Source organism: Prosopis cineraria, unplaced genomic scaffold (genome assembly GCF_029017545.1).
Source record: "Prosopis cineraria cultivar Desert tree isolate PC_DT_omini unplaced genomic scaffold, ASM2901754v1 PC1, whole genome shotgun sequence".
Taxonomy (NCBI): Eukaryota; Viridiplantae; Streptophyta; class Magnoliopsida; order Fabales; family Fabaceae; genus Prosopis; species Prosopis cineraria.
The window spans coordinates 40,725,399-40,751,283 of record NW_026555332.1 but is presented as its reverse complement, the minus strand read 5'-3'; the positions used below and the strand labels follow the sequence as shown (position 1 = coordinate 40,751,283).

Here is a 25,885-nt window from a genome sequence, read left to right as displayed (position 1 = left end):
ACTCACAATCCACAAATCACAATGTAATTAAACGACATCGCTGCATTGATGAATTTGAAAATTGAGAATTTTATATGCAATTGTAGCTAAGGACTGTTCAGTAAGATTATCACCTGTAATTGTTTCGAACACGACAATATTGTGTCGCTAATCCTGCAGTGATGCCTCGATTTTAAACCAAGTTTCCAGAAAGATAGAAACAAAACCAATAATTGCATCGCTCTGGTTGCATTTTGAAAAGCACCTGAGTGGTGGAGAGCTCATTGAGTTTAGCTTACACTTCACCTGCAAAGCTTCATGTGAAATACAATGTGGAGCATATGATTCTGCACCCCCACAAAGATGCCTCGCCCGGAAAACCGAAATTAATTGAGTAAATATTTATTTGATTTTTAGTTGGACAAATTTGTCAAAATCAATTTATTAAAAGTTCATTTATACTAATGAGAGTTGCGTTTGGTAGAAGGAATGAGTTCCTCATAATATAGTATACTAAAAGTCAAACTCTCACTAAAAGATGTGTTCACATTTATAATCTAACTATGCCTTGAACAAAGTCTCCTCTAATAAAAAAAACTTGTAAGGGTAATTAAAAGAACTTGTTTGTAAAAAAAATTATTTATATTTGAATATGTTTTTTAAAAAAACCAATTGATAAATTGAAAATTATGTAGATAATATAAAAATAGTTAAAATTTAATTTCAATTCACTTTTTAAAAGTTAAAAGCTATTAGAAGTTGTATTTATCAAATAAACCTTTCAAGTGGCATGTCAAAAATGCTTTTCAAATGGATTGAAAAAAGTTGTATCTAAATAATGGATCACACCTAAATTGATTGAATGGGCTATTATTATGGACTACTTCACCCAGATATGCTAACATACGCTGAAATTATGCAGTGGTTTGGGAGAAAGCGACTGGGACAGAAGACAGAGAGTGGAAGAACATATCTAGGATTTGCATTGGACCAGGTACTTTTCTCCCCTAACTTTAATATTTTTAAAATGTCATGTTGATTAATAAACATGATACTAAGGATTTATAGGCCTGCTTAGATTTACCTTGTGTAAACTATCAAGATTTGATTTATTATTCAATTTTATGTTGTTTTCATATTTCTGGTGTTATGCTTGTGTTATGATGAGAAAAGCACAACCCTTTAATTTATATGCAGCGAAAATAAATTATCATTCACTTGCTAAGATTGTCACTAATAGCAATACTAACACATCATCATCTTGGCCCTTATCATTATGCTCACCCTTCTTATCCTTATTCTCCTTTTTTCACTGAGAGTTTTTTTTTTTTTAATATGACATGTCTTTTGACAGTAATGACATTTTATTTCTTGCATCTAGATTTAGACTTACTTTTATTATTCTCTCTACCATCCTTTGATTCTCTTTTTTTATTTCACCTTTTATTTTCTGTGACAAGCACCTCAACCTAAGATGAAAAACCATGTGCCTTCCTTCTCATCTCTTCATTAATACCCTGGAATTAGTAGACTATTTAGAAGCCATAGTCCTAAAATCTCGTCTACAAACTTGATACCTATTTCTGACAACTAATGTGGGAGCCCTTGAAATTCATTTAAGTGATTAGAAATAAAAGTCCCTTTATTGTATCTCAAATTCACTAAACAATTCAACAAACATAATTTGTTATTTCCTGACTTAGAGGCACAAAAGAACTCAATCTTCTCTCACAAGGTTATCGCATGTGTCTCATTAGCAATGTAGTTATATGCAACCCGCTCAGTTTATGTCTCCATCACCACCACCTTTTTATGTGCAACTCGCTTTGATGTAAATGATGCCTCCTAACATGCCGAGAGGGCACGTTCAGATATTTTAGAAAACTAGGAATATCTCTATGAGACCTTTTTGATGTATTATATTAAGAATTACTTTAGTATATTTTTGGTGTATGTGAAAAAAATTCCTTCTCTGACACTTATTATGAATCTCTAGGAAATTCTCAAAAAGCTGACTAAATGAATTTTGGTGGTATGTAAACAAATAATAGATATGATTTGACCTAATTATGTGCATAGGCAGTTTTCTATGATTTAATTTGTAGTTTAATTTTTTGTTTTTTTCAAGAATCACTTTCGAGTTTCTTGCCTAATGATTTAATCATTTGAGAGTCACTCTAAAATTTTGTTTAGTGATGATCTATGATTTATGCATAAGAGAATCATCCTAAGTTTATATTTTTTTTTTTGAAAATATTTCTCTATCATATATTCTCTAGATCCAGCAATACAAATTACAAACTCATCTTGAGTTTGAGGGAGTTATTGAGATAAAAAAAAAATTCTATTAATATATATTATCCATTAAAATTTATTTTGTTGAAATTTAGAGAATATTTTGTATTTATTAAATATTATTATAATATTTATTAATTATTATTAACACATTTTTCCGGTCTCAATTTCTTTTTCTCTTGACTTCTCAATAGACAATATATATTAATATAATAAATCCCTAACTCAACAGTTTTAAGGGGTGTTAGAATATCACTTTCGGTAAACTAACTTCCACTAAACCTATGTTTGGGAAGAAAAATCTTCTTTTTGAAAGCCCATCCACAGAACCTAAAAGCCATGGAAAAGTCAGTTTGGATAACGCAAGAGTTGTTTGTTCTGTTTTAAAAGTCAGTTTAGCAAATGCACTTTTAACAAATTGGAAGGTTTGGTTTTGAATTTGTCAAAAATAAATTCAGTAAAAATTTATTTAATAAAAATTAGTTATTTAAATAAAATTTATATTTGAATACATTTTTTAAAGTTGGTGTGGCAAACTGAAAGTTGTTTAAATTAATAAAAATTTATGCTTTTAAAATATACTTTTAAATATACAATGACAAAAAAGGACAATAATTTATAATAATTGGTAATTTTTATTATACAAATATAATATATTAAAATATTTAAAAAATAAAAAATTAAAATAATAAAAAATTCAATATGTTAAATAATAGGAATAAAAAATATATAGTTTAATACTAGAAAAAATTAAAACATAATAAGGGTATCATGGTCATTTATAAAAGTAGATACAAGCAACTTCCAATCCACAAAGAAAAAGGCAAATTCACATTTCATCCGCACATCTTAACCCATATTTATAATGAATATATGTTTGGTTATTTATATAGGTAATTTGTCAAAAAATTACCTGTAATTTTTTTTATATAAAAATCAAAGGTGACATGATCATATAAAAAAATAATGGATCGCATTTGAAAAGTAAATCTTCAAAGTTAAAGGAAATTAAGTTGAACAAATTTACATTCAATGATTTTTCCAAAGCACATTCATAAGATTTTTTTTTTACATCCAAACAACGTTTAATTTTCAAAAAATGTCAAAAACACATTTTAAAAGTTAAAAGAAGTTACCAACCAGACCCTTGGAGTCCAACGTTTGGACTTGTGAACAAGAGAAGTTGTTGTTGCCGGTTCATTTGTTTGCTTTTTTTGTAAGAATTAAAAAAATGTTGTTGAATAGTTTTGAAAAGCATATATATATATATATATATATAAGAAATTCTTAAGTAAATTAGTGCGGTATGCCTTGTTATTTATAATTTATCTAATAAAAATATGATATTTAAATTATATTAAATATAAATTAATTTTGATATTAATGATAGTAAAAAGAGAAAAGGCAAGAAATTAAATTTGCACTCTGTTATAAAAATAAAATTAATATAAAAAAATCACGTGAGATTTTATTTAGATTACTTGAAACATTTTAATTAGGTAGATTACATATGACATGACGTGCTCAACTTACCAAAAAATTTCTCCATATATATATATAGATAGCAAAAATATCCCTACCGTAGTGTAATATTATGCTTCTAAAATTTTATAGAAGTGCAATTTGATACAAAAAATATAATAGTAAGCTTTTACAAAATATTTGAAACTTGCCTTGATATTGAAAATCACAAAAAAGTTGAGTCTATTTTACCAATCAATCAATTCTTTAATTAAAATATAAATATAAATGTATGAATTGAATATGATAAGATTTAATAAAACAATTAAAAATTCACTGTAAAGTTTCGTATGAAAATTTAAAATCATAAAATTTGTAAAATTTCAAAAATTATTCTAAAGTTACAGCACAGTTATTGAAATGGTCAATAAAAAAATGGATCAAGGTGCATTTTTATTTTTGAAATTTTAAGGTGCATTTTTATTTTTGAAGTTTTTTCAAAGAGCGTTGGATATTTTATACTAATAAGTGAGGTAATTTTTCTCTTAAACTATTTTTCAAAGGCAAAAAACTCCTTCTGTTAATTAGCTATTAATTTTTTGTGGTATGTGCATGGCGCCCATGCATACTAACAAGTAAGACTCTAACCATATTATTTTATATTAATTAACTCCTAAACTCTTTTTTAAAAGTGCTAGGTACTCTAATTTTTTTTTCTAAGAGTGTTGGGTATTTTGAAATTTTGTTAAAATAAAATTTAATAAATATATAATAAAATATTAGATATTAATATTTAAACGTTTTTATTTATAAATATTCATTTGAAATTTATAAATTATTTTTTAAATATTAAAATCTCAAACTAGTTTTTCAAAAATTTATAGATAATTTATAATATTTTATATATCAATCATATTTTTAATATTGATTGAGTTTTTTTAAATTTTTTAAGTTATTCTCTGTAATTTTTTTGATCACCTAATGATCTTCCTTTAAAATATTACATCATCCAATTTAATATTTTAATGCATTTGATATTTTGTAATTTTTTATTAAAAATGAAGGCGATAAACCTCCAAATTAATTGAGAGTTTTTTTTTTCACTCATCTCTCAATTATTTTCTTGTTAAATAACTCTTTTTGTCATACATTAATGGAACGAGCGATATCTTCTAGATAAGTATTTTTGTTGGCATGTGATTGGTCTTGATATGTCATATTTTTTATTTTACCCCTAACACTATAGTGTTTAAGAGTATTAAATTTAAGTGATGCAATATTCTGGAGGAAGGTCATTAGTTAACCAAATAAATTATAGAAAAGAACTTAAAAATTTAAAAAACTTAACCAATATTAAAAATATAAATAAGTTTTAATCTGTACAAAAGGCATAACGATCTAGACACTTTCTTATAGAGATGTTCAAAGATTGATGTATAAACAAAACAGGTCATCTATAAATTTATAAAAAAACTAATTTATACTATTAATATTTAAAAAATAATTTATAAATTTTGAATGAATATCTATAAATAATTAATGTTTAAATCATTAAATATGAAAATATTTAATATTTTTAAAATATGTATTAAATTTTATTTTAACATGATTTCAAGATGCTTAGCACTTTTAGAAAAAAATTTTAGGGTGTTCAACATTCATAGAAAAAGAATTTAAGGATAAATTAACACAAAATGACATGATTAGAATTTTACTTGTCATTGTGCGTGGGGCTCACGTACATACCACATTAATAGAAAACAAAAAAAAAATTAATGTTTAATTAATTGAAGGGGTTTTTTTTTCCTCACTTTTTTGCTCCTCAAAAAAATGTTAAAGAGGAAAACTGTCATATTCATTAATGCTGGGTGACCAACGCTCTTACAAAAAAATTTAAGAATAAAAATGCATTTTAACTCTAAAAAAAATCTATGAAGGTAGATGGCTTGATGGTTTTGCAAGGGGTCTGGGACAGTGTAATGGCGAACAGGATGAGATGTGGGGATTATTGGCTGAATGACAGGTATGGCCTTGATTCAACAGTTTGAAGATAGAATACTGAACATCGAGACTTACTCAAGCTATTATGGCTTCGTGTTTAAACGAGTTCTTGCTAAATGGGGATAGTGAGAACATATTCGTGAAGAGGGCAACGATGTTTATGGAGGATAGGGAGTTTCGAGTCTATCAGATTGATATAGAAGGAAACAAATGTGCTCATTGGCAAACCAAGCGGAGCTTCCTTCAAGCCAATTCCATCCAGCTGCTAAGAGACCCTCCTTTGGGTTTTAATTAGCTGGTTGTATAGGGATGTTTTGGGGGAAAGTTGCCCCAAGAGTTTTTATGTTTTGGTTTTGTTGTCTGGGCTTTATGCCCTGTTTCTGATTTAAAAAAAAAAAATCTCAACTACTAAATAGTTTATTAGTAGAGTTGTTTAGTTTATAACCCATCCGCTCTTCTTTATAAAATATTTTTTAATAAAATTATGTATAACAATAAAATTTATTAAATGAATTTTATAATTTTTATTTTTTTTAAAACATAAATATAAGTTTCTAAAAACACTCTTTATTTAGCATAACCTTGTAAAAATAGAGAAAAAAAATATAATAAGGAGTAAAAAGTAATATTGAAACAAGTATAATTAATAAAAACTTATTTTTGTTAAAATAACTTATATTTTGAAACATCAAATCATCTCCAAAAGTACTCCTCCAGAGTTTTAGTCTAAAATATAAGCAGATTTTGATAAAAGTTCGCATGCCAATAACATCTTTATTTTCATGAAAAACGTATATTATTTTTCTTTTTACCCTTATTTTTAATTATTAATGCACTCTATGATGGTGAGGAATACATTTACATAAATATTTAGATCAATAAGTATAAGCAATAAAATGAATTTTTTTTACATATATTATGTTACTTATATTTTGAATTAATATTGGTTGAGAGGAAGTGCTTATATTTTGAATTGAATGGGGTATTTTGTAAACTGGAATAGAGGGATTAATAGTTAACAACTATTCCCTCTAATCTTATTTATAAATTAGGGAGAGAAGATTTTTTTTTTTTTCTATTTATAAGTCATTTTGTTAGATTGTCAACAAAAATTTTCCTTTCTATCTTCTCTTGAATGTTGGAAAAAAAGAAATATATTGTTAAAATATGTATATTTAATATGAACAAATTTAAAAACTTGTTAAATTTTAATATAGAATTAATAAATTTTAAAGTTTTTTTTTAATTTTAATAAAATATGTTAAAAATAATTTATAAATAGAGTCAGAAGAGTATCTAATAATAATTGATAACTTTAGTAAATTCAAAATATAAGCATCTTTTAACAATAATCTGCATAATAGTGAAATTCTTATTCTCATAAATAAATAAATAAATATTATTATTTGTGCCTTTAGTTTTAATTTATAATAGGTGAGAAGAAGACCATAAACTTACAGATACAAGAATATTAGTTAATAAATAAAAGGAGTAAAATGAGAAATTGTTTTTATAAGTAGCAATACGTTGCTTATATTTTGAGCTGGATAAGTTAAAAGAAAATGCTTACGAGAGAGAGTATTTAACCACTATTCAGCAATAATTAACTTTAAAATAATTTTATGAAAATTTTTTATACTTTTTTTTGGCTTGTCTCAGTAGAATTATACAATAATGTTTAATTGTAATGAATAAGGTCTGTGTCTGTAAAAATATACTTAATAGATTAGATGACCCCAAAGCGCAAAGAAAAATTAAGAGTGATTTCGGGGTTCACGATGATTAACCTTTTTTCTCCCTCATTTGGAGTTTTGCCATTTCACATTCTCTCTTTGACTGGATTACAGTTGCAGAGGTGAAGCAATTGCACTTTTGAATTCTCAAACGGCGTCACTCCCGGGGACTGCCGGTGATGGGCGATGGCCAATCGTTGATGGTAATGGCCAACAGAGACAAAGATCGAGAGCTTCTCATCCCTGTGGCAGATTCCGCCGATGAAGATGCCGCGTCTAAGCCTTCATCTTCATCATCGTCTTCGCATCATGCTGGCCGTGAGGTGATCTCTTCCTACGTTATTTTAGGGTTTTAACAGTTCATATGCGCTTACCTGTCTTGCTAGTTTGGCAAATACAAAAAAGGATAAACAATTTAACCATGGTTGACTTTTCGTGATATCTCACGGCCACCGTCGAATTGCTTATGCCGGACTGCACCTCGTTCAGGAAATTTGTAGTAGTTCCATTGACTTGGATTAGGACTATTTTCTGGTTCGGAAAGATTATCGATCAAGGATGAATTTTAATGGCAGCTTCTTTTTCTACTAATTTGGTAATCCCTTCCAATTCTGAAGTCAGTTTATTGTACATTCAGAACCTGCAATCTTCTTCCTTAATTTTTCACTGAACGAAGCTATGTTTTGCTAAGATAGAAGCACTCTTTTAAGCAACCATAGCACGAGTTTAGCTACAGGGTCAAACCTCCATTTATTATTTCAAAGGCAATTGTAGTGAAATCAATTGCTTGTAAAATCTGTCTTCATGGGGTTTATAGAGCATCAAATGGGATATCTTCTCTTTCTTTCTTTCTTTTTTTTTAACTAAAAAGGGCATGGGATCAATTAATGGTTATGAGGCATCTCTGTATTGTTCTTTTGTTTTTTTTTTTTTTTGGCATTACCAACCCATCTCTTGTAGCAGAGCATTATAGTGGAAGGAGTAGTGCTCTGTGTAATGCCTTACATTTTAAACTAAAATCATAATTGAAATTGTCAAAGAAAAGCTCAATTATAAGAAACACTCTGCCCGCTATTCCTTGCTTGAGCTAGAGTCTTTAACTGGAAAATGTTCAACCACTGGTGAAGTAACCATCCTCGTAAAGTGAATATCTCTGTAATATTACCAAGGATGTTACTGGAATATATCTTTAGTAGTTGAGGGAGTTTCTCAATGGTCTTTAAGTTTTCATAATTAATTGATATTACAAAGCCAAATTAGGCTCAAACGAAATAGTTTTTATGGTAATTTGTTACATTATATCTTGAGCACATGAAGTTTATGACTAAAGAATGAATTGTAGAGATTTAATGTTGTTCGATTGCCTGTTATTTTTCTATGTTTTCTAAATTAAAAGTGCAATACCATGTGTGTGGATGCAAAACAAATAATTAATAATAGAATAAATTTAACATGTCAGCTTATAGATTTCAGTTGCTTAATGTAGTATGCTGTATGCTCTGTACATCCTTAAGCTATAGAGAATTCCATTTAACTAACATATTATAATCATTGGTCTTATTACTACTAGACTTGTCCTCACAAATTGAACTGATTTTTCCATTTCACAAAAATATAATATATAATAAAAAGTTCCCTATCATATTTGCTCACTTCTTCACTCAAAAGTCTTAGTTTGACTGATTGCCATGCGTTGTTTCATCATTTTGTAGACTTTTTCCAAAGTTGTTAGGAGCTGGGCATCAAAAAAATTCATGACAGGCTGGTGCGCGATTCTTTCTTTAATCTGATATATTGCTACTTATTGCATGGCAAATTCTGACATACACTCAATGCTCATACTCCTACCTTTTAATTATTATGTTGTTGTCTTCTGACGAGACATATCATTTGCAAGCTTTGCATTCTCTAAAATCTCAGTTTAGCTTCAATTCTTGAGCCATGATATAGTTCTGTAGGCATCTTGTTGCTTATCTTTTATGTGGTAGTATGGTACAAACTGCAAGTTATAGTACGTAATAATCATAATCATTTTATGGTTGGGAGCTCCTACAAACCTGCTTGATTAGGATGAGAGGTGTGTTTTTAATAATAATCTATTCAAAGTTATACTCATTATTTAATGTGAAATCCTAATTAAATTGAATCCTAGGTTATGTGGCATATATTATCAAATGACTGATTGAGATTTACTAATTTCATTTTAGCCCTATATGCTGATTCCCAAATAATTGCACTGTGTGTTTGAAATACTTTGAATTGCAGCATTGCTTGAATTGAGATCGCATTTAAAAGTCAAGTTGATGGAGAAATTACTTACACACAAATGATTGAAGATATTAGAATTAGAATACTTGTTGTCAAGAATGTTTCTTCTTCTGCATTCTCCACTGTTCAAGTTTATACTCTTATAAATCTATGATTTGTGAATAATTGCCTCATGATTACTTGTCCTACCATTTCGGATCTCATACTGCTTTAGCCTTAAAGAATTCATGAAATCATTTTGTCTTTGCCACAGTTTCCTTATTTTGCATCACAAAAATCTTGAATGTTTGGAGCTTTGGACAATAAATAAAGCAAATGAAAAATAAGATGTTTTCTGCCATGTTTAACGGTTTTTACACACCTTTTTCTTTTATGTCTTGTCTGTCCTCTTGTCATGCTTTAACCAAAGCTACTTGTTTTATAACTATTGAATTGCAATGTCTACAGTCCCCACAGCTAAACCAATTGCTTGCAACATATAGTGACATGGGCAACTAAATGAATGTATTTCACACATGTATCTGTGTCTCATGGTGATAGCTTGTGGTTGGTTATTTTGCAGTGTCATTCTATTTCCAATTGCAATTACCTTCTATTTCACATGGTGGTTTATTCATTTCGTGGATGGATTCTTTTCTCCAATCTATGTTCAACTTGGAATTGATATTTTTGGTAAGTGCCTTTAAATTTATGGTGCCTCATCATATCTCTTTACCTCTAATGTACCAAATGTGCATGATGAACTATGAGTTGATGTTTGGATGGATGGATTTGGATTTTAAATTTAAAATCTCACATTTTAATTTCGTATATTTAAAATCCTTTGTTTGGGTAGTATAACTAATTTTAATTTTTAATCCTTTGTTTCAATTTGAAACTTTGGTGTGTGGAAGAAAACGGTTTAACACAGAGACAGAGATAACTAAAAGAGGAAGGTGGGAGGGGAAGAGGACAAGGGCTAAAATGAGAAAGAGGATGGTTGAGATTTGAAATAACTATGGTAGATTGGGCGTTTGAAATTCTAAAAGAATCTAATAAAAAAAAAATCCAAATCCATGCGAAATAATTGATTTGGCCCAAATCCAAATCCCCACTAATCCAAACATAACATGAGGGAATTTACAGTTCTGATTTGGAAAAAGAATTCTCTAAAATGTACACTACGCTTTAAAGAGTAAAATACAGAATGAATAACTATCAATGACAAAAATTAATTGTTCATATTTGTGTAAGGGACGGTGTACCAGTCACTGGATAACTTATTCCCTTGATTTTCTCATCAAGGATAAGTACCTGCTCTATATTCTCTATAGCGTCCCCTACATTGTGGAAGAGCCAAATCCTTTTGACTTCTGTAAGCCATAGATTTTGTTGTTTTTTCTATGGACGAGATTTTTTAGGAAAATTATTTTCTTGGTGTTGTTAAAAAGATGCTTTTTAGTAAATTCTGGTAGACATTAGGATGAATATGAACTCAATATTCTTAATATTCATTTCTTGTTAATGTTTTACTGTATCCAGCCCCCTTCATCCTTGCTCCCTTTTTTAAGTTAAAATGTGCAAATGGAGAACAAAACTGGTGGAAGTGATTGTTTGGAAATTATTAAGATGATTGAATGTTGTTATCTCTAGTATTCACCTGATGGGTTGAACATGATATTAATGTCATTTTCTGATTCTTAATTAGGTCTTGGATTTGTAACTTCCATAACTTTCATCTTCTTGGTTGGGGTTTTCATGTCATCATGGTTGGGTGCATCTGTCCTGGGTCTTGGCGAGTGGTTTATTAAGCGAATGCCTCTTGTTCGTCACATTTATAATGCCTCTAAGCAGATTAGTGCTGCTATCTCACCAGGTGTGTTACTGTGTGTATGTAGACACCTTACTCTTTTGTAAGGTACGAGTGCAAAGATGTTGATTGAGAACAATATTAATGTATTTGCTTTCACAGATCAAAACACACAAGCCTTCAAAGAAGTAGCCATCATTCGTCATCCACGTGTTGGTGAATATGCATTTGGATTTATCACCTCATCTGTTGTTCTCCAGGTTTCTAAGGAGCTTTTTGTTTGATGTGTTTCATGTTTGGAAAATATTCTTGCAGCAATTGTATCAGTTTCTGAACGCATGACATGATATTGCTATGTAGTATGGATCTTTAGGTTGTATTATGCTTATTGATACTAATATGCTGTGCAAATCTTTGTCTTGTATGGTGCGATGTACTCATCCATATAGTACACATATTAGATGTACTAATTAAAAATACTTAATCAGTAAAGCTGTCAAATTTTAGCATTAACGTGGACTGTGGTTGCACTGTAGGAGTAAGAATTTGAGTTGTTGACTTGTTGTGACTTGCTGTTTACCTTTCTTTCATTATTCTCAATTCTCATGCTTTCAGTTGCTGTATAGCCTTTTAAGTTCTTTTACTGGTGTAGCGTATCACAAAAGTCAAAACTCAAATCCAACATGACAGTTTGAGTTAAATACTATTTCTTTACATGATCCATTTTATGTTATCACTAGTGCTTATCAGAAGTGCATTTTTAATGTTAACTCGTGATTTATCAAAGTTGGAGTTTATGGTAATTTTCAGATGAGTTATCATTTGATGTATTCAGTCGACATTGGCGAGAATGGTTTCACATCAATTTGTATAATTTATATCTGGTTACATTTTTAAGCATTGTTGAAACTGAAATTTTTCACATATGCAGAACTATTCTGGAGAGGAGGAGCTATGCTGTGTCTATGTTCCAACGAATCATCTTTACATTGGTGATATATTTCTTGTCAACACGAAGGATGTCATTAGACCAAACTTATCAGTCCGTGAAGGAATTGGTGAGTGATTCTAGCTTTATTATAGCTTCTTTAACTTTGCATGCAATTATTATCTCTGAGTAATGCCCCAAATATTTTTGAGGTTGTTAATGCCACTCCCTTCAAAATTGGAACGAAGACGTTTTCTGTCTTAAAATTTCTTCTGGATAACATGCCGAAAGAGAAAGCAAGAAACGTAGTTATGGACCAACTTCTTGAGTATTTCAAGTTTCACATGATGTGCTAGTTTTGGTTGATGGGGCAGAATTTGCTTTATCTTGTTCAATGCTAAAAGGACAGTAAAAAAATAGCCTAGAATATGTAATTGTATTTATCCCAGTTGTGTTAGCAAATATACTCCCCTAGGAAGTAGCTAAATTTGTTTCCAAATTGCAGAAATTGTCGTATCTGGAGGCATGTCAATGCCACAAATACTATCAACGCTGGATCCTCGTGTCACGCCAGTGGATGGAATTAGACCTGCCACCTGATAGAAGCAGAGGGTGAAGAAAATAGGAGTTGTTACCTTTTTATTTTTATTTAATTTTTTTTTTCCAAGTACGTTGGTTTGATATGGAGCAAAGATCAATGCAATATTTGAATTTAAATTAGTTATTGCTGAGGATTAGCGATCAGATTGTGATGGCGTTATATACAGGTAACTTTTGTTTCTGTGCAGATAGAAATTAGAATTTGGTGCTCTTTTGGAAATGTAATTTGGGTGGTGACACTGACACGGGCATTACAAATTGTTAACCATCTTCTCATAATTCCGCGAAACCGGACCTGTTCGTTGAGACAATTCCGTAGTGTCGATTTCTGGTTTTGTCAATCTATCTCTTATCAAGCAGGTTATGGCTGGGTTCGTGTTGTGCAGTTGGTGAAATTTAAATGGATTCAAATGTCCTAGATATCACCTATTATTCTTACTCGGTAACTTTTTTATGAAATTTTTTTACCCGGGAGTCAGATATTCAATGATAGTGTCACTTATCTGGGCAACAGAAAGAAAGTAAAGAAAATATGGTGTAACTTGGAATGGTAACCGCTCACATGTTCCGAACAATGCTGGATAAACCCTATAAAAGTTGTTAGCTTAAAGAAAATCATACCAAATAAATTAATAATTAAGAAAGTACTCAAATGAAACATGTTCGTTATACACACACACACACACACACTTCCATCTAAAGTGCGTTTGAGGGTTGTTGGCACCCCAAAATCATGTCCTCCTTCATGTTAAGGGTCCAACACCTTAAGAATGATCAAACATTGATTTTGTGGCAGATTCACAATTCATGAGAATAATAAGATTGATAAAAATTAAATTAGGAGTATGATTATCGTGAAATGTAATTGTAATTTTTAAGAATAATATCCATTGAATTTAATGCAAAAAATAATTAAATTAAAGTGTATTTTAAAAATGGTTAAACTCATGCAGAAGGTCGGCTCGCCGCGCTCCACATTCTAGAGACCGAGTCAAACGCATCGGCTTAGTAAACCCTAGCTGCCAGAAGTTCTTTATAAGCACTACCGCTACATCGCGGTTTCTAATCACCGCCTTCCAGCTTTCCTTTCGTCTTTTCGTTAGGGTATTTAGCTTGCAGTCGATGATCACTCCTCCTGATTCCTATTTCTTTCTTCTCCCGTTCCTTTGTTTCACTGTTAAGAGTGTCTTTATTGAACCTATCTTCGCTTTTAGCACCTAATTGTTTGATTTGTTTGTTAGCGGAAAACAAACGGGACAGTGACGATTCTGATGTTAAGGTCTCGTTCGTCGTAATTGGGCTCACAGGCCTTGCCGACCATCCTGATATATCACCACCCATATTCCGAGTCCCATCGCCGATGTAAACAAATGTTTACTGTAAAGATTTTGTAGCTTGCTGTCTTAGGGTTTTGGGCTTAAAAGGCATTTGATTGTTATTTTTTAAACGTTTGCATTACACAGATTTATCGACCAATGATTATATCATAAAAAAATAGACAAGCATATGTCTGAAATTATTCATGTAGAACAATCTAATCTCTATGAGGCCGATAAACAGTTCTTGTATTTTCTTGTGGCTTTGGATTCGCCTCCTAATTAATTTGGCTTAATGTGTTACATGGGAGATGCTGATTTTATATTTTATTATTTTTCCTTAGTATTTTTTTCTTTATTTTTTTTCCCTTTATTATTACATCTGAGAATAGGGTATCTCATCGTTTTCATAGTAAGCTTTAAGTTGTGCTTCTCTTCCTCGCCAATGACGAAAGTTATGGTATCATGCAATGTATGAGACTTCATGATTACTATACCAACTACTGCCTTCCTTCTGAGGCCATTGATTTCTCTGTTAATCTTTCTCTTTGTAGCTTTTGATTATCTTTTAGAAAGTTTATTGCCTGTTCGAATTTGAAGGTTGCGATTAAGAATTCATGATAGGGTCATGTGATGAACAGAAGCATAGTTCAGATGACATTTTATGTGATTATTTCAGTTTTTAAGTCTTTCGCTCCTATCTGATGACCCAATTTTTTTAAAAAATGTGATACTGTTGTCGTTAATTGGTGTTTTAATTTTTAATTTTTTGCCGTGATCCATCTAGCTTGCCTGATGTTCATCTCTTTATTTTTTACACTCTTGCCCCCCTCTAAACATAGGTGCCATTTGGGACTTTGTCTGCCCCTTTAGCAGTGTCAGTGAGTGCTTTAGGGATGAACACGTCCCAGATATTTACCCATCCGAATCACTTTGTCAGCTCTTGTTGTTGATTGCTTGCTGATCATTATAGGATGGAATATGTACCGACTCCTGAATTGATGAGTCATATTTGTTTTATTATATTTAATATCATCACTGAGGACATGTTTAGAGGCTTGTTTCTCAAAACACTTGCAGTGGTTGCCTGAGAGGTGTTACCTTCGCCGGGTTTGAGAGCTACTGCTGCTGTAATCCATCCTTGCATGTCTGAGACATATCCTCGTGTGATGTCCCTTTATATGCCTTTAAATTGCATCCTGTTTTTTGATTTCTTATTGCAAATTTGTCTCGATTGTTATTTCTGTTTAGTGATTTGTGTTTGCAAGTTACTATTAGCTTTTTTTTGAGTGACTTTCTGTGTCCTTCTTCTGATAGTGTCTTAAGTTCATCTCTAATTTTCAGGCTTTGGTCAATTTCTAAGTTGTCGTTTATTTATGTGAATTGAATGTTCAATGATGACAAATCCAAAGGCTTGTTTCTCAAGACATTCGCAGTGGCCGCCTAAGAGCTTTCGCCTTCGCCAGGCTTGAGAGCTAATGCTGCTCATATCCTTCCTTGGATGTCTGAGACACGTCGCTCCATACGGTGCTTTTCTCATTTGTTTTTCCCCCTTCTCCAAATAGAAACCAATAGTTATGTGGCCGTGCAAACGTTTTTGTTGCGTGAGTTGCTCTTTTTTTATTCTATCGAGCGTCTTGATACCCTTGTGATTGTATGTAGAACCTGACAACATATAAGATGATGTTCTGTGAAGTATGATCAAATTTGATGGTACTGGTCAAGGGAATTAACTGCGCAATGATGACAAATCCCAAGGCTTGTTTCTCAATCATTCGCAGTGGCCGCCTAAGAGCTTTCGCCTTCGCCGGGCTTGAGAGCTAATGCTGCTCCTATCCTTCCTTGGATGTCTGAGGCATTTAGTAAAAACATGCATGTTTAAAATTAATAACCTAATTAATTAAAATGTTTTTACAATTATATTTTTGAATATTTTCACTTTTTTTAGCATTGTATTACTAGGTGATGGCATATTGTCAATAAAAAATTATCTTGTTTTGTGCCTGATCAGTAAATAAAAAATCAGTGTGTCAAGCCGGGAGTCCTGTTTTTGTTTCCCTGGGTGTTGGGGCTTTTTGTCCTGGCCAACGTCAAGTTTGGTGTAATTGTTAACGTCGAGGTAATTGCCCAGTTGTAAACTTGTACCCAAATTCAAGGGCTTGTTTTCACGGTGGCCGCGGGAGAGCTTGTGCTGTTGCAATCCAAGAGTTTAATGTTGAAGCCTGTTCTGTTTATTGTCAAATTTTTTTTTGGGTAGTTTCTGTTAAGTTTTATGGCGTTGGGTACTAGAGATACTCTCGGGTTTGAAATGGAAATGGTTTAGGTTATTGGTGACACATTCACAGCTGGGAAAATCACTTCCTTATATGGTATCTTCAACTCCGGTGTAGTGAAACCATTTTGTATATTTTTAAGTGCTGAAACCATTTAGTTTGTATGCTTGCATTTTGTGGAGTTCGGTGCTAGATATAATCCCTGCCCTAAGGAGAATCGTTTGCCTTAACGAATTTTACTTGTATATCTGCGATAACCATATTATTTGTACGCCAAGTATGGTCAAGATAAAATTTCATGATATAATGAGCACTAATCTAAGTAATCAGTAATCAACATCAATGTAAATAAACTATTATAAGCTATTTTGATATTTCTAACTTTTACAACAATATTTTAATTTTTAAGCATGCTCTTGCAAAATTCAAAAGCTAGCGCTCAATAAAAATTTGAACGGTGTAAGCTGACCATTTAAAGTACTAATTCGAGGACACTAGTCAGAACTGAACTGATCTGCAATATTTAAATGTTGGCGACCAATATTTTTTGTCATTTAATATATTGCACTGTCAATAGTATCTTTCATAACGTTTCCCTTGTAGCAGCAATTCAACAAATGCCGTTGACACCAGCATTCCGCAAAAATTGTAGGTGTAAATTGAAAAATCCATGAATGATATCTACATTTTTCCTGGCTATACCTTATCACACTGGAGCAAATTCAACGTATTCACACAGAAGTTTGGGAAGTTTGGGTCTCATGTTAGACCGATATGAGATCATCTCACAATTGCAAGTTTCCTCGTCAGCTTATTGCCACTACTGTGCCAGAGCCAAGGAAGGGCTTAACAAGCCTGTTTCGGATTTGTTGCCCATTTACAATCAATGACTGCACTCTGAAAGAGCATGTACGAGGTACAACCATCGAAATGGTAGCTTGCTGCATGCTGAAGGATGAAAACCCATGTCTAAAAACTATCATCTGACTTCTCATGCTGCCGTTGGAAGATCTTTCTTGATGAGCTACCACAGTTTCTTTAGGTAATTGCAATACATTATTAGAGTGAGGAGCACCCAGTTTTTGTTTCTCAAGAACCCTCCCCAAACTCTGCACCTGTAGTTCTTCCCCTCCAAAATTTTGATTTACTTCAGATTCTTCTGAACCATCTAAAACTCTCTTGGCTTCTTTAAATAAACCAATGGCACGCCATGCATCAGCAACCAGGTTCTTGGTTGTCATTTTAGGAGAAACACCCCTATCTTCCATTATTTTCAGCAGGTCCTCTGCTTTCCCCGGTTGTTTAGCTTCTCCATACCCCCAAATTAGGGTTTCATAAGTCTTTAGGTTTGAGGGAATTCCCATTTCACACATTTTATCATGAACTTGAGAAGCTCGGTCCATTTTTCCATCAGCACACCACCCACTGATGATGGTAGTGAAGAGAACGACATTTGGTTGCACGCCAAATTTGCTCATTGAAGTCAGAAGAGCCCCTGCTTTTCCCGGAAGTCCAGCACGTACATAACCTTTGGCAAGGATGCTAAATGCATGGATATCAGGCTCTATCCCAGCCTTCACCATGTCATTGAATATCTCCTCACAATTGTCCATAAGCCCTGCTGAGCTCCACGCATTCATAATGGTGCTAAATGTAACTACATCTGGTTTGACCCCAAATTCTTCCATCAATGTCAGGGCCTGAACAATTTTACATGTGTAACTTCAATGTTTCATGACAATATTAGATACGTAAAGAAGTGCAAGCCATCAAGCCACACACTAACAAACAGAAAGAATTCATAACAGAATAAGTTATGGTTATATTACTTCAGGGCATTTGTCTTAGTCACCATAGTGGAAAACCAGAAAGACCTCTGGGTTATAATTATCCATAAGATTCAGAGGACTGAACAAAATAAACAATAGGAAAAACTATTTTATGGCAAGTATCAAATTTGAGCATTTACCTCATCCACTCCATTTGTGTCCATAATGTCCAAATATCCTTTGATAAGAGAGTTGAAAACTACTAGATTTGGATGCACTCCGAGATCCTTCATTCTGTATAGAAACCTCAAGGCATCCACCATATTCCCTTCTTTACAATAGCCACTTATTATGATACCACAGGTACGTTCATTAGGTGACACTTTGTTATACTGCATTTTCAATATCAACCTTTCAGCACTCTTTGTCTCTCCACTCTGAGCATAAGCCCTTGCCAGAGTGTTGTAAGTCACAACATCAGGCTGCAGGCCAGAAGCCACCATCTTGTGCACAACATTCCATGCCTCTTCTAGTTTCTTCTTGGTACACCAGGCTTGGATGAGAATATTATATGTTCTATCATTGGGTTTCACATTTTCATCTAGTGTCATCATTTCTAGCAATTTCATACATTCTTCAGGCCTTCCAGCAACTCCAAATCCTTTAATGAGAGTGTTAAAAGTACTTGTTGTAGGTTTACATCCATACTGCTTCATTTTTTGAAAGACTTCCATTGCTTTATCTACATTGCCAGAATCAGAAAAGGCATTCATCAAGGCATTAAAAAGTATTGAGTCTGGCTTCAAGCCATTCTCTTCGACTTTAGAAAGAAGAGAAGGAATGGACTTGAATCTCTTCAGGCGGGTCAGAGCAGCTACAAGAGTAGTGTATGTTATAAGAGTCGGCCTATGTCCTTCCTCTATTAAGCCATTAAAGATGGCCTGGGCTTCGTGCGGCTTGCCTCTCCCAATCAAAGCATTCATCAGTTTTGTTCTAGAATGAACCGTTTGACAACTGTTGTTGCCCATGCAGATGAGACAACGAGATTCTTTACATGGCTCTTCTGGAGTAGAGCTTAATTTTGTTTGACTGTACTGCTTCATTCCCTGTTTCAAAATTACCACAAGTTCCATATCACGTTTCCTTGTACATAAATTGAACCTTATAAAGCTTACCCACTAATTATTTTTGCAAAAAAAGTAATTATCCTGGTCACTTGATCAATCATCAAATATTGCTCAGGTCCCAACTTAGAGGGTTGACTTGTCCCCCCCCCCTCCCCCAATTTATTGTCATATGCGTATTACTGATAGTTTGGACCCGTCAATAACTGGAGACAGAATAAAATTTCAAGTTCCAGATGTATTTCAAGGGTTTAAGTATTGGATCCTGCAAATTTATCATGGTTGTCGTTATCTAGATCCTTCCTTGTCTGGGGACAGAAAAGTGTTTCCAAGATCCAGTGTTTACTCGAGTTGTTGTAATAGACCTTTCAAGATATCAGAAAAATAATAAATGACAAGGTATTGACAATCTCAACAACCACTAATCATGTCCCTGTCATAATAATAACCATTGAAGTCATCTCAAAGATCCCAAAAGAGTACAATTCATATTTTATTATTTTTATCAGGCTTCTGGCCACCTGGTATAGACTTCAATTAAATGGAAATCATAGCAAGACACTCATTCAGATAATTATAATAAGTTAATCTAGTCCTGTTATTCCCTACCCATCAGTTTCAAATACTACACATTCTAGTAATAGACCATGTATCCATGCAATATTACTAAACAAAAATCTAAGAGACATTGCCCATCAGTGATTGGATTCTATCTTGCAAGTCAGATACAATTCATATGAATCAATGATGAAACAGTTTGCATGACATGACAGTTCATTCAATTGAGTATGGCCTTTCACCATAATGGTTGAGTTGACATAAATCAATTCTTATGGTCCAGGAATACAAGAATTTTTCTTTGTATCTTGCATGTTGAACAACCACTATCTGATGCTACTGAAATCACATAGTGCAAGAATGAATAAGAATTTCTTTCCCTGCTAGTTCTTGCTGACATGTAATGAATATAAGAATATAGGGCTCTTAATGCTTAACATCCTGGGGCTGATTATAACTCATTGAACTAATAGTCAGGCAATAGCACAGTCAAGAGATGAATAACTAAGATAACATGAGAAAATGTTGAAGCTTATGTTACCATGACTGGTATAACTCCGTTATTGCTCATGAGAGCTCCCTTCTGGCTGCCATCCATGATAGATAGTGAATAGACTTGATCAGATTTTCCCAGCTGTTCTCCACGTGCTTCTCAAAACCTCAATGAAGCACCTTGCTACCCGGGCTAAAATTGACCAGGCCCTATTCGATTTCTACTCCTATTCCATCATCATAAAAGGATTTATCCTACGAAGATTATAGCAAAAAAATCAATCAGAGAAGTTTGCCACTAAGTTGTGAGGTTGAAAAGATAGACAAGTGAGCAAGTATTTCTGGCTTAATGTTTTAAAATTATAAAGAAAAAGCAAGTTCTCAAAGTGAACCACTGATTCATCAAAAGGAACAGGGAAAACAAACAGCCCGGCAAACGAAACCAGAAATTAATAAAATATTAATGAAGCATTGAAAACCAGAGGCAGAGAACTCTGGTGAAGGCACAAAGATAAAATTCACTTCTCGTAATTGATCACATTAACCTGCAACATTTCCCAATCCTCTCAACTCAGGAAAAAAATCCCAGCAAATAGTCAAGCCAAACTGAAAATGGGATCAAATCCACTTCACAAATGGATTTCGAAGCTTGATCCCTCTTCGAGAAACAAAAATGAGTCGCATATTCAAGGATCAGAAACAAAATAATACTTCGAAACTCATATACTGTGTCGTGGAAAAGTCCAATACTAGTAAGTAAAAAAAGAAAGGACACAAGTTGAGGGGAAAGTAAGTACCTCAGAGTTGAGGAGGAGGGAGGGGGAGGGGAGGGAAGAGCATAGTGAGAAGAAGACATGGTGCATGCAAATTGTAAACAAATCGCGGAGGGGCCGTGGGATTCGTGTGTGCGGCATCCGCTGGAGATTCTTATCCACAAATATTTATCACCATGAGATTTCGAAGCGCTTTTTTGAGACCATTGCCAGAAAAGTACAAATGCGTCAGCAGATTTTCCATGGGTTTGCTTTTGCCACGCCAGCCTCCTATTGCCAACTCCTATTTTACCACGTATTTGTATTTCTCTCCTTTTTCTTTTTCATTATTTTTTCGTGTAGACTGAGAGTTGCCTCACGTTAAATCGAAAAACTCAGTGACGTTGATCATGTTATTAAATCCCATCAACTCATCAAGTTTGTGAAGAATGTTTTCGATCAGATGTTGTCTAAAAATATAGTTAGCATATGAAAAATAATTAAATCCAAATGATTCACTATAAATCTAATAATCCAATTTTCTTTTTTGATACACTAATAATCCAAATTTTTAATTGAGGCAAAATGAATGGAAATTACAACAGAGGAAACCTATAAAAGGAGAAAACTTACTACATGAATTCAATTTTTTAATTAAAGCATTCTTATTCTAATTTGATTGAAAAGTATATTAAGCTATTAACTTTACAAGTTTAACATAGATTTTTTCTTAATTATAATTGTACAAGAGCAAATACGCTTTTTGCTTGACATGTAAAAATACAACTTTTTATTAAAAAAATTATTTTATATTAATAGTGATAACAATATATTTTTTATGGTTAACAGTGATTGGTGGTTATAATTCCATCGTTTCTAGATGTAGAAACTAGATAAGTAATTTACATAGATTAAAAAAATTAGTTAAGTTAGTTTTTTCTTTTATAAATTTTTTGTTGTTGTTTATTTAAGATTGTAACAATTTAAATTTCTTAATCTTGTAATTAGCTGTTAATTGAGGGTAAAGTCATAGGTAGTGTAGGATTAAAAATTTGGATGATTACTTGATGATTTGACTCATTAGAATGTTATATGAATATATACAGGTGGAAGGAGTGCGTTTTGGGTTAAAGCAAGTGCACATAGTGAAAATAAATTTCACTGTGCCACGTGCCGCGACTTGTGCTACATGCGCTGCGACGCATAGACCAGAAAATGACTTCTTAAGTCGTGAAATTTTAAAAATTTCAAATGAGAGAAATTGAGAGCACATGAGAGAGGGAGAGAAGAAGGGTTGAAGAGTTAGGGCAAGCCATTTCAGGTTATTAGAAGGTGCTTTTAATCAATAACTTAACAAGTAAGTTACGTATAACTCTTACCTTCCATTCTACACAAATTTATCTGAAAATGAGTTATAGAGAAATTGAATCGATGAAATTTGAGAAGTTTGATTTTAACTCAATAGTAATAAAAAAGTTCTTGAAAGTTAAATTAGAGTTTTGCAATTGATTTAAAACTGAACGATATAGCTTTAACTTGTAGGCTCAATTTGGCCATAGGTTAAAGAGAGAAAGGGGTGAGAATCTAATCTAAGTGAAATAAGACCGATTGAAATGATGTAAAGTAGTAATCGAGTAGTCATAGACTTTGAATGGATAAATGAAAAAGAGTTTAATGATGAATATAGCTATAAATAATAAATGTGAGTTTTTGGTCAAAATAGACCAAATGACTAAAATGTGTTCAGATCAGCATATTGGATGTGTGAGTTGAGAAAGGAAGCTCGTGATAAACTATTGTGGTAGTTGAAATTCATGAATAATCTTTTTAATAATAGAAGAGTTAAGGTAATCGAATAGCTTCTTTTGTTTGACTTTTTATTGTAACTGTGTGTGAGTATGCTATATAGTGCATGAAATTATTTTGAACTGAGCATGTTTTGTGACATTGAATGTTTATTGCATAAAAAGAACTTTTGGTTAAACAAATGATGAAATCTGCATAGTTTGATATAAAATGTGTATATCTACACATATGAGAAAAGTGGTGATGAGAAACCTTAAATGGTTTGGAAAGCATGATCATAAAGGTGGGAGATCACTTGAGTGGAGAGGTAGTGATAAAACTATATGGCCAATGGCAAACGCAAGGCCTTGAGTTAGTGGGGGCATAAATTATATAAAATGTAAAAATAATTAAAAAATTTAATATATAAAATAAATATTTACATATCTTACAAGTTTTCTCTATGTGACTTCATGTTTTGAAATTGTTGTATAATCAACTCATTGTCAATGCTATTAAACCATAGGTTTCCCATTCGATTATGTAACTGATTTTTCACAAACTTAGCAAAAAAGGCTCTTTCTACAGTTACTGTGGCAACTTGCAATATCATTGCTAGTTTTAATCAACTTCTCACACTTAACCTCACATTTTCATGCCATTTACTCTGTCTCTCATCTCAGACTCTGTTTTCTAGCAAAGAGTCTCTCTATCTTCCCGTCTTTTGGTCTTCTTTTAGTTTTTGTATGTTTTAAAATATAAAATTTCATTTTTATTAAGGTTATTTATTATTTAGTTTGACTTTAGATTTGTAAAATATTAAAAATAAAAATAAAAATTATATTATTATAAAAGTAATCTAAATTCAAATATAATAAATTTAAAATTAAAATCTATTAGGCTTAAGTGAAATATAAATGACCTAAATATTTTTGAACTAAAATACATTTTAGTTTAAGTTTAATGGATTCAAAATCATAAGGACAATGGGGGTAAATTTTTAAAACTCATACCTCTCTTTGTAATTTTTTCAACTTGAGGGAGGGCAGTTGCCCCCCTCAACAATATGTAGGTCCACTACTATATATGATATATTCTCCTTAGTATTTAACGAGGTGTGATGTTAGAGAATTATACCTCCTTAGTGTCTCTTAAGATGTGGTGTTAGAAAAGATATCCTTAGTGCCTATTAAGGTGCAGTGTTAGAGATATGAGACTCCTTAATGTATGTGTGATACGGTGTTGGAGTCAACAACACTCCATTGTATGTATTGGAGGAAACCATAGTCTGAAAGTGAGATATAACACTTTTGGCTGAGTAATTCTACCACTAACAGTAAGCTCAGAGCTTATGAGAGTGTACATTAGTCTAAGGTGTGCCTATAGTTTCATGTCAGGGTGATTTGGAGTTTCGATTGATAATGATTATGTTATGAAATGTTATGTAATGTTTGTGTTAGTAAAGTGGTGAAATGTGGTGTAAAGAAGTGAAATGCAAAACATTAATGTTATTTAAGTGAAACTTGTGATATATGCTATGTTAATGAGATTTAAAGGATACATTATGCTTATTTTTATATAGTTGCATGTGATAGTCAATATGAGTAAGTTATTCTATTATTAAGATTTTTATCTCACCCCGTGTTTACATTTTTCCAGGACCGAGTAGTGATTAGTGCAAGAGTAGAGAGTTTAGATCAACTTGAGTCATTGAAGCCATGTAAACTCTGAGATTGTGTAATGAACCAAGAACTTGTATATATATGTATATATGAGTTGCCATAGGGTTGCATGCATGTCTAAAGCAACGATTTTGTAGAATCTTAGCCCATTCATGTATTTTCATGATGAAGTGAATTAGGGGCTATGATTTGAGCATGTTTGTGTTGAACTTGTGATTAATGTTAGTGAATTTTAAGCCTAAGTGTGAAATTATGATGAAATAAGTAATTTGAGGTTAAGATTGTATTGTGAATATATTAAGGATGTGCATGTATGGGATTATATTGAGTAAAAGGCCAAGTGGGCCAAGTTGTGCCAAGTGTTGGTAAATTATGAAAGTTTGTGAAGTGTGAAAATTGACCATTGAGGGGTTAAATTTTAATATATGTGTATAATTATGATATGGTATGGTCAATCAGGTGTTTTAGATCCTTTTAGACTTGATTCAAGGCCTCGTGTGGTATAATGAGAGAAAGGGATCAATTTAAACGCTTAGGTGTGCAAAATTTTTAGAAAAAGTGACATTTTACACCCTGAGTGTTTAAATTTTGATCGGACTGTTAGATTATGTCTAAACATATCTCATTAGCTAGCTTATGAGATAAGTTTCGTGTGGACGCTTGAATCACTCCAATTGAACATTGTATGTAAAAACGACGCACGCTGAAAGTTTATCATTTTGCTATTAAAATGATAGCAAAAATTTGGATAGGCCTATCGCGGCACATGTCACAGAGGGTTTAGATGCATGGCTCTGTGCCACATGCCGCGGCACACATATTGCATGTTATGGTGCATAGCCTATAATTTCACCTGATTTTATAGTTCTTATGGCATGTAATGAGTGATGTGAATGCATATAAATGGCTTCCTCTGTGTGTTACTCAAATGTATTATGATTTTGATGATTTTTGAAAAATAAGTTTTTGGCTAAAGCTTTTCAAATAAATTCTATGGTTATTAAATTGGTGTGTTTGAGTAGTGATTTTTCTAATTTTCTCCTGTATCTAGTGAATATAAAGGATGGTTACAAAGATTAT

General features: G+C 32.3%; 2 protein-coding genes and 6 non-coding genes across 9 annotated transcripts; 7 read left to right on the top strand and 1 right to left on the bottom strand.

Moving 5' to 3' along the window:
* Window positions 1-7,477: 7,477 nt before the first annotated feature.
* Window positions 7,478-13,343, top strand: LOC129285912 (protein CONTINUOUS VASCULAR RING 1-like). The gene is made up of 7 exons (XM_054921893.1): window positions 7,478-7,792; window positions 9,182-9,234; window positions 10,300-10,409; window positions 11,425-11,592; window positions 11,689-11,786; window positions 12,458-12,584; window positions 12,960-13,343. The coding sequence occupies exons 1-7, from the start codon at window positions 7,649-7,651 to the stop codon at window positions 13,052-13,054; spliced, it is 795 nt and encodes a 264-aa protein (XP_054777868.1). The 5' UTR covers window positions 7,478-7,648; the 3' UTR covers window positions 13,055-13,343.
* Window positions 13,344-14,308: 965 nt separating this feature from the next.
* On the top strand, window positions 14,309-14,406 carry LOC129297010 (small nucleolar RNA Z43). Its single transcript, XR_008590088.1, has one exon. It is a non-coding gene; the product is annotated as a small nucleolar RNA Z43 (small nucleolar RNA).
* A 404-nt stretch (window positions 14,407-14,810) lies between these two features.
* Window positions 14,811-14,892, top strand: LOC129297062 (small nucleolar RNA U83). Its single transcript, XR_008590103.1, has one exon. It is a non-coding gene; the product is annotated as a small nucleolar RNA U83 (small nucleolar RNA).
* Window positions 14,893-14,991: 99 nt separating this feature from the next.
* On the top strand, window positions 14,992-15,083 carry LOC129296997 (small nucleolar RNA snR60/Z15/Z230/Z193/J17). Its single transcript, XR_008590080.1, has one exon. It is a non-coding gene; the product is annotated as a small nucleolar RNA snR60/Z15/Z230/Z193/J17 (small nucleolar RNA).
* A 172-nt stretch (window positions 15,084-15,255) lies between these two features.
* Window positions 15,256-15,355, top strand: LOC129297090 (small nucleolar RNA snoR99). Its single transcript, XR_008590110.1, has one exon. It is a non-coding gene; the product is annotated as a small nucleolar RNA snoR99 (small nucleolar RNA).
* Window positions 15,356-15,758: 403 nt separating this feature from the next.
* On the top strand, window positions 15,759-15,883 carry LOC129296577 (small nucleolar RNA SNORD14). Its single transcript, XR_008589839.1, has one exon. It is a non-coding gene; the product is annotated as a small nucleolar RNA SNORD14 (small nucleolar RNA).
* A 222-nt stretch (window positions 15,884-16,105) lies between these two features.
* Window positions 16,106-16,227, top strand: LOC129296582 (small nucleolar RNA SNORD14). The gene has a single exon (XR_008589840.1). It is a non-coding gene; the product is annotated as a small nucleolar RNA SNORD14 (small nucleolar RNA).
* A 944-nt stretch (window positions 16,228-17,171) lies between these two features.
* On the bottom strand, window positions 17,172-21,516 carry LOC129311201 (pentatricopeptide repeat-containing protein At5g21222-like). Of its 2 annotated transcripts, XM_054953331.1 has the most exons (4): window positions 21,384-21,516; window positions 20,636-20,841; window positions 18,613-19,518; window positions 17,172-18,343 (listed from the first exon to the last, which is right to left on the bottom strand). In XM_054953331.1, the coding sequence occupies exons 2-4, from the start codon at window positions 20,690-20,692 to the stop codon at window positions 17,450-17,452; spliced, it is 1,857 nt and encodes a 618-aa protein (XP_054809306.1). In that variant the 5' UTR covers window positions 20,693-20,841; window positions 21,384-21,516; the 3' UTR covers window positions 17,172-17,449. The 2 variants fall into 2 exon arrangements, with proteins under 2 accessions (XP_054809306.1, XP_054809298.1); XM_054953323.1 differs by lacking the exon at window positions 21,384-21,516 and having other exon boundaries at window positions 20,636-21,350.
* Window positions 21,517-25,885: the final 4,369 nt, after the last annotated feature.

What these genes read in the sequence shown, in the direction of transcription:
- LOC129285912 (XM_054921893.1), top strand. Translation starts at nt 7,649, where the DNA reads ATGGGCGATGGCCAATCGTTGATGGTAATGGCCAACAGAGACAAAGAT. An exon ending in ACTTGGAATTGATATTTTTG is followed by an intron (nt 10,410 to 11,424) that starts GTAAGTGCCTTT and finishes ATTCTTAATTAG; the next exon opens with GTCTTGGATTTGTAACTTCC. An exon ending in ATCAGTCCGTGAAGGAATTG is followed by an intron (nt 12,585 to 12,959) that starts GTGAGTGATTCT and finishes TCCAAATTGCAG; the next exon opens with AAATTGTCGTATCTGGAGGC.
- LOC129311201 (XM_054953331.1), bottom strand. Translation starts at nt 20,692, where the DNA reads ATGGATGGCAGCCAGAAGGGAGCTCTCATGAGCAATAACGGAGTTATA. An exon ending in ACGGAGTTATACCAGTCATG is followed by an intron (nt 19,519 to 20,635) that starts GTAACATAAGCT and finishes ATTTTGAAACAG; the next exon opens with GGAATGAAGCAGTACAGTCA. An exon ending in ACACAAATGGAGTGGATGAG is followed by an intron (nt 18,344 to 18,612) that starts GTAAATGCTCAA and finishes AAAATTGTTCAG; the next exon opens with GCCCTGACATTGATGGAAGA.